The sequence below is a fragment of the Tenebrio molitor genome, chromosome 7 (assembly GCF_963966145.1).
Source record: "Tenebrio molitor chromosome 7, icTenMoli1.1, whole genome shotgun sequence".
Lineage (NCBI taxonomy): Eukaryota > Metazoa > Arthropoda > Insecta > Coleoptera > Tenebrionidae > Tenebrio > Tenebrio molitor.
In genome coordinates, this window is record NC_091052.1 from 28,942 (window position 1) to 37,177 (window position 8,236).

General features: G+C 48.5%; 1 protein-coding gene across 1 annotated transcript; it reads right to left on the bottom strand.

Moving 5' to 3' along the window:
• Positions 1–4,550: 4,550 nt before the first annotated feature.
• LOC138134968 (axoneme-associated protein mst101(2)-like) lies at positions 4,551–6,545 on the bottom strand. The gene has a single exon (XM_069053579.1). It carries the CDS (start codon positions 6,543–6,545, stop codon positions 4,551–4,553), a length of 1,995 nt encoding a protein of 664 aa, XP_068909680.1.
• Positions 6,546–8,236: the final 1,691 nt, after the last annotated feature.

Genomic DNA, 8,236 nt, shown 5'->3' on the forward strand with positions numbered 1-8,236 from the left:
GTCCACTTCTGCGTCTTGTGCCGCGAAGGACAGGTCAAGAGAACCATGCCTTATTCGGAGATCCTTCCTAGGCCGGTCGAGTGACCCTTCCCTTTTTGGTGGGGTGTGTGCCACTTTACTTCTCCTCAAGAAGGGGTTTTCTTCTTCGCCTAACTCAGTCCTTTCGATTTCACCCTTTAGCGCTCCAGCCTGGGGCTCCGCTGTAAGGCCACGGTCCGTCATGGTCTTTTGATCTTGTTTTTGTTTTGTTTGATTAACTTCCATTTTGTCTCCCACGAGTATGGGACGAAAGGAGGTCACTCCCAGGGTGACGCCCATCCCTAGGAGAAGGCATTTATACTACGGGGTGCGCCAGGTGCCCCGAAGGTTTTTGCGACTTCGCTGTCGGTTATTTTATGGAGGTTGCCTCCTCGCGGGCCGGCCGGTTAAGGCAAGCCCCCCGGCCGCGAGTCCTCACACGACGTACCCCTGCCACGCTCGCAAGGGTTGTTGAGGTGTGAGCCGCGGTTACGGTGTGTAACGATTAGTCCGCGTTCGACCAACCGTAGCTCGGATCTCCCCCGGGTTCGCCAGTTCCCGTGCCACGACTTTCGTGGTGGATCCTGAGGGTTGAGCCGTCCTTTGTTTTTCGCCGGTCCGCTCGACCCTTGCCGGCATGGGTGACCCTGCCAGGAGCGCGAAGCTCCCGCCGGCATCGCCCCGAGCATCACTCCGGTTACTTAAGCCCCTCCACCAACGACAAGGTCTCACGGCTCCTTGGAGGGGGACCTGACCTGACCTGACCTGACCTGACCTGACCTGACCTGACCTGACCTGACCTGACCTGACCTGACCTGACCTGACCTGACCTGACCTGACCTGACCTGACCTGACCTGACCTGACCTGACCTGACCTGACCTGACCTGACCTGACCTGACCTGACCTGACCTGACCTGACCTGACCTGACCTGACCTGACCTGACCTGACCTGACCTGACCTGACCTGACCTGACCTGACCTGACCTGACCTGACCTGACCTGACCTGACCTGACCTGACCTGACCTGACCTGACCTGACCTGACCTGACCTGACCTGACCTGACCTGACCTGACCTGACCTGACCTGACCTGACCTGACCTGACCTGACCTGACCTGACCTGACCTGACCTGACCTGACCTGACCTGACCTGACCTGACCTGACCTGACCTGACCTGACCTGACCTGACCTGACCTGACCTGACCTGACCTGACCTGACCTGACCTGACCTGACCTGACCTGACCTGACCTGACCTGACCTGACCTGACCTGACCTGACCTGACCTGACCTGACCTGACCTGACCTGACCTGACCTGACCTGACCTGACCTGACCTGACCTGACCTGACCTGACCTGACCTGACCTGACCTGACCTGACCTGACCTGACCTGACCTGACCTGACCTGACCTTTTTTTTTTTTTTTTTTTTCAGTAGAGGGGAAATCCTTTAGGGACCCCCCCGCATTTGTTCTACAGCGGGGGGAGTGTGAGAATCCTCCTCATAGTTATGAGGCCCTACTCACTAAAACCCCTCTTGTTTCTTTCTTCACCGTCTCTGTCACCACCACGGTATTGTCAAAGGACATTTCTTCATGGCGGGCGGTGTCGGTATTTGTCTATTTTTGCTCTTCGGTTGTCTTTATCCTCATAATTTGTTTTAAAGCATTGCTGATTTCCATCCACTTTCCTTTTACAACTTGCCTTCTGAAGTTGTCTGCCGTGAGCTCTTCCCCTAACACATTTTTTAGGTTTCCCATTTCCTCCCTCCACCTTGGGCATGTTAGCAGATGTTCGGGCGTGTCTTCTTCTTCCGCGCAGTACGCGCACTCTGCCTTATCAATCTTCTTGATTCTTTGTAAGTAGCTGCCAAAACTTCCATGTCCCGTAAGGAATTGGGAAGTATAATGGTCCACTCCTGTGGCTCCGTTTTCGATCCATTCCTTGATGCTTGGTATCAGTTTCCTGGTCCATGCGCCTTCTTTGCTCCCGTCCCATCTTTCTTGCCATTTTTCATAGGTTTTTTCTCTTTCCTCTTTCTTCTTTTTTACACCCTTTTTATGGATCCGGCTATCACCAACAATGCTGCCGTCGACACCGTTTTGTATGCCGAGATTACTCTCAGAACCACCTTTCTTTGACATTTTGTCAGCAGGTCGCTGTACTTTTTAATTTTTAACGCGGGCTCCCAGATGACCGATCCATACAGGATAATTGATTCGGCCACGCTCGCCAGGATTTTCCTTTTTTCACTGCTTGGTCCTCCTTCGCTTGGCATGATTCTTGTCAGCATCGCTATTGTTTTGTCGACTCTTTCAGTTGTTTTCTTGATGTGTTCAGTCATTTTGAGATCTTTGTCGATCATCACTCCAAGATATCTGATCGATTTTTTAGTCGTTATTTCTGTGTTTCCCACTTTGACTTTGATTGTTTTTAGTTTCCTTCTTCCCGATAGTATTACGGCTTCCGTTTTTCCTGGCGCTAACTCCAGACCGTTTGCGAGCATCCATTCTTCTATTCTGTTTACTGACTGCTTAATTATTTGCTCCAATGTGTTCCTCTCTTTGCTGGTTGCTATTAGCGCTAAGTCATCGGCGTATGCAATCATGTCTATTCCTGGTGGCACCTCTACTTTAAGAACGCCATCATAAAAGACATTCCATAGCAGCGGCCCCAACACCGATCCCTGCGGGACTCCCATTTTCATATCCAGTCTTTTTTTTTCGCTCCCTATCTCTAGTCTTCTATTATCTAGATAGCTTTGGACTATATTAATCAAGTATGGTGAGATTTTTAGCTCTTCTAGTGCCGCAACAATTTTCGGCCAACGTGCTGTATTGAAAGCATTTTTTACGTCAAAAACAATCATTACACATAATTTTTTGTGCCTGTAACTGTAGTTTTTTGCCCTGTTTGCTATCTCCACCACCTTTTTTAATGCGTCGATGGTTGACCTTCCTTTTCTAAATCCGAACTGCGTTTCGGCCATGCCTCCTCTTTCCTCCACCTCCTCGCGTAATCTCTTCTCTATCATTCTTTCCAGGAGCTTTCCCAGTGCACTCAACATGCACAGTGGTCTGTATTTTTGTTTTTGCGTTCTATCACTCATCAGTTTGGGAATGAGTACTAGCCTTGCGATTTTCCATGCTGTAGGAAATTCGTTCTTTTTGAGGCATCCATTCATTATGCTGAGCACTTCTTCAGGAATTTCCTTAACCACCGCCTTCACCACCTCATTGGGAATTTGGTCCGGACCCGGTGCTTTCCTACGCTTCATTGTTTCTGCTGCTGCTTCCAGTTCCTTGGCGTTAAGAGAGGGTATCTCTTCTGTTTCGATCTCTTTGGCTTCCCATCTGATCGCTGCTGTTTCTGGAAACAGGTCCTTGGCGATTTTTATTTGCTCTTCTGTGTCCAGTTCTCCTTTGCTTCTCAGCTTCATTTTCCCAGTGACGATTTGATACGCTTTTCCCCATATGTCATTTTCCAGTTCTTGCGTAATTTCTTTCCATTTTTTCTTTTTTGACGCTAAAATTGCCTTCCTTAGTTCTTTCCTATTATCATTTTGTTCCTGTTTTAATTCCTGTATTTTGTTCAAGGTTTCACCTTGCCGTGTCTTGTAATATTTTTTGTTCTCTCTGATAATTTTCCTTTGTAACGCTTGGCAGGCTTTCCTCTTCTGCGCTATCTCTTCATTCCACCAGTAATTTGCTTGGAATCTTCTTCCCTTCCCTCCACCTCTTGTAAAAGTCTTGTCACTCGCTTCAGTGATGATAGTTTCTAGTTGTTCAGCGGTATCGATGGCTTTCCCGTACTTCCAGTAAGTCATCTGTATGTTGGCGCCTAAATCTTTCATGTTCCTATCGTTTATGACCCATTTCTTTTTTCCTGTTGTCCTTGTTTCATTTTTTTTACTGGTATCTGCTTTGTATATAATATATTTGTGATCACTCATTGTCTCTTTATCCATGACTTTCCAGTCTTTTAATTTCCCTGCCAGTTCTTCGCTGTGCAGTGTGATGTCCAGGTGCGAGACCTGACTCCCCCTTACGAACGTGGGCTCCTCTCCAACGTTCGCTATTACCATCTGCTTAGCTGCTATCATCTCCTCCACAATCTCACCTCTTTTGTCTGTGCGCGGGGATCCCCAATTTTTAGATTTACTATTGAAATCTCCAGCTACAATGCATTTCTTCTTCCCGTTGTTTTCTAAGAGTTCTTCTATATCTTGCACAAATTCCTTGAACCTATCTATCTTGTCATTTGGGGATATGTAGCCGCAACAAATTCTCAGGTCTTTCATCTCCAGCCAGATAATTCCATCTTTCCTTACCACTCTCTTTATTATTGTTTCCTCTGTTTGTTTATATATTTTAATTGCCGCGTCCTTATTTTTGTCGGCGATCCATGTTGCTCCCTCTGCGAGCTTTTTATTAGGCTCCGCAACCAGGACCACATCAACATTTTCCTCCTTAACGGTCTGCTCTAATAAATCATGGGCCGCTCTGCTCCTGTTTAAGTTTGTTTGCAGTATTATCATTTGCTAATCGATTCTTCACCCTTTCGGTTTGCCCTCACCTTGTTTACCACTTCCCTGTATCGCTCGCATCTCATGCTGTCTGCGCGGTGCCCTTTTTTATTGCATATGTAGCATGCTTCCTCTTCCTTGCAATCCTTGGCTTCATGCTCCTCTCCGCCACAGTTTAGGCATTTTTGTGCTGTCTTTTCTTTACTTTTGCACGCGTATGACGCGTGTCCAAATTGTTGGCACCTGTAGCACCTAGGGGGAGTAATTTTCTCCACTATCCTGCATCTGCTCCACCCTATCTTGATTCTGCGCTGTTTGAGCAGCATTTTTCCCCATCTCGCCGGCATTATCGCCAGGGCCGTGTTTGGGCCTTCGCCATCTGCAGGTGCCCTTGGACCGAGCACTTTCACACAGGTTGTGGTGTCTTTTACGTCCAGCTCATCCTTGATGGCTTTCTCAATTTCCTCCCTATCTATCGTCTTATCCAGGTCCCTTATTATTATTGCCACTTGTTTTTCTTCTAGTTTCTTCACGGTCGTGTCATTTCCCGCTATATTTTGGATTTTGGCAATCAATTCTTTTGCCGCTCCTTCTTTTTTTTCGACAAGTTTAATCTTGGCGCCACCAGCTCTCGCCGTCCTGGCATCTAATATAAGGACACCCATTTGTTGCGCGTCAATCCCTTTCCTTACATTTTTCATCACCTCCGCAAAGGTCTTGGGGTCTACATTTTGGGGCGGTTTGATGTGAATCGTCTCATTTTTTTTTCTGTTGTTTTGCGTCTTCCAGCCTTCATTTTCCATTTGTTTTGATCGCGTTTCGGTTGGGATTTGTCCCAGGGGCTTCGATTTTGGTATATGAATTCCAATTCGGATTTTTATGTTTTTAAAACACATTTCCAAGTATTTTCTCACTTTGGACGTATCGATGCCAGTAGGTTTTGGCCAGGCTATTATTTTCCTCTGCCTGTTTTTTGCTGCTTCTTTTATCTTTTTCATCGCATTTAAGACTTCGTTGTCCTTAGCTTCTTTAATGTGTACTCGATATATGTATCTTTTATTTATTGTTTCCACTCCTTCTGAAGTCTCCATAGTTGTAACTTGTGAGATACATGTCAGCTCTTCTTCCCTGTTTTTTTCAATACCAGGATATCTGTCTTTGATTGCCTTGTAAAGGCCCTTATCCATGTTTATCTCTTCTTCACCTATTGTTATTAATGCAATGTCGTCTTCCAGTTCTTGGCTTGCAAGTGGCGATCCCTCCACTACTGCAGTTACCTTATAGATATTTTTCGGCCAGTCTTTTAAAGCTACCTTCATAATTTCTTCATTTGTAGTCGCTCTGTCAATGTCATTCTTTATTTTCTTGACTCCTTGTCCGTCCTCGTCCGCTGCAGTATTTTCTTTGAGGGTTTTAATCTCCGATTTTAGGTCCGAAATTAAGGCTTTGAGCTCCGCGTTCTCCTTTTCCATTTCTCTCTGTTTGTCGTTTACTGTTTCGCTCATCTTTTTAACCTCCTCTTCCTTCTTCTTGGTTTTCTCGTCTGACTTAGGTTCCTCTGCCTCCTTGTCACCCGCTTTCGTTTTGTTCTCGTTATTGCCAGATTGTACTTGAACGGCTAACCTAGTGAGAGTTTCCGCGACCGCTTTTAGGTCTTTCCTTGGATGATACGTATCGCCGACTATTTTGCCAAGCTTGTTAATTTGATGGCACAATCTGTCCATTATCCATTTCTGGGAGTTGCCTCCCACGATCGGCTGCATTTCCGGCGTGCCTTCCGTCCGTTTGCGTTTGGTTGGTTTTTCCCCGTTTGTGCATTCCTTTACTGCTGACTTATCTTCCTCTGTTTGTTCCAGAAAGTCCAGGCATAGGGAACTAGCCGAGCTAGCTCTAGACCTTGGAGGTGTCCTTGCGATACTGTCTCTTCTCTTGAAAGGATTTGCTCCTCCAGTATCTATCAATCCTACGGCCTGATCATCTGCCAGGAGGATCTGAGCGGTCATTTGTTGATTTTCGAGTGGAGCCCTGTCACTCACGCCGCTCTCTACAAGTGCAGGCTGTTCCTTTCTTGCTTTTTCTTCCGTTTCCTTTGTGTTTATATTTTTATAATCTTCCATGCTTTATCCCACGATGAGCAAGGGAAAAAACAGTCCACTCGACCAGAGCCCCGCATGGTCGAGTAAGGCATTTATACTACGAGGTGCGCCAGGTGCCCCGCAGGTTTTTGCGACTTCGCTGTCGGTTGTTTTATGGAGGTTGTCTCCTCGCGGGCCGGCCAGTTAAGGCAAGCCCCCCGGCCGCGAGTCCTCACACGACGTACCCCTGCCACGCTCGCAAGGGTTGTTGAGGTGTGAGCCGCGGTTACGGTGTGTGACGGTTGGTCCGCGTTCGACCAAACCGTAGCTCGGATCTCCCCCGGGATCGCCAGTTCCCGTGCCACTACTTCCGTGGTGGATCCTGAGGGTTGAGCCGTCCTTTGTTTTTCGCCGGTCCGCTCGACCCTTGCCGGCATGGGTGACCCTGCCAGGAGCGCGAGGCTCCCGCCGGCATCGCCCCGAGCATCACTCCGGTTACTTAAGCCCCTCCACCAACGACAAGGTCTCACGGCTCCTTGGAGGGGACCTGACCTGACCTGACCTGACCTGACCTGACCTGACCTTTTTTTTTTTTTTTTTTTTTTTTGGGGAGGAGGGGAAATACGTTACGTACAACCCCCAGGACACCAAGTTGCCCTGGGGAGTGTGGGACTCCTCGCCATGGTGGTCGGGGCGAGACTACCCACTAAAACCCCTCCTCGAATCCTCTCCCGGGCGCCCGGAACTGCGATAGCATTACTTCAGACGCCCAGTGTGTGCTTAGCGAACGGTGCGCTCGCGCTGCCTCTCCGTGTCCTCCTTAGCTTTAAGAATTTTGCTGACGTACTTGACGATGACTTCCCAGTCCTCTTTCGACCGCAGGAGAATGGCCACAAAGTTTTCTTTCGTTGGCCATTCCGTCGTTTCTCTCATGACCTGCAGCCTTTCGTAGTCCCATCTTTCGCACCTAAAGAGGGTGTGTTCAACGTCATCCACCTCTGCGTCACAGTACCAGCACTTCGGGCTATTTTCTTTCCCTATCTTATTTAGAAAAGCCGCAAAGCAGCCATGTCCCGTCAGAGCCTGGGTTATATGGTATTCCAGCTCTCCATGGTTCCTCCCTGTCCATTCAGCTATCCTCGGCAGGAGCTGCCTGGTCCAACTTCCCTTCTCAGTTGTTTCCCATCGGGTCTGCCATTTTTGCAATTGCCTCTCCTTCAGCTGGTCTCTGGTAATACACTGCCGACGGAGGAGCGCCCGTCCTTCGGCTTGTATGTCCACGGGCAAGACCCCCGCTATGACTTGCAATGCCTCAGTGGACACTGAACGATACGCACTGACTATCCTGATCAGGGCTCTTCGCTGGACTCGATTCAGTATCTCGACGCTCCTCTTCTGTTTCAGGGCGTCCGCCCATCCCGCTGCACCATACAGGAGTCTGCTGTGGACAACTGCCGACAGGAGCCTTCTTCTACTGCTACTGGCGCCCTTCAGGTTCGGCATGATTCGACTCAGTGAGGCCACCATCCTTTCAGCCTTCACTGCTACCTCTTCCAGGTGGGGGATAAACGTCATGGACTGGTCCACCCGTACTCCCAGGTACCTAACGGATTCTTTCG

Excerpts from the sequence above, each read along its gene's own strand:
- LOC138134968 (XM_069053579.1), bottom strand. The coding sequence starts at position 6,545 with ATGACCGCTCAGATCCTCCTGGCAGATGATCAGGCCGTAGGATTGATA.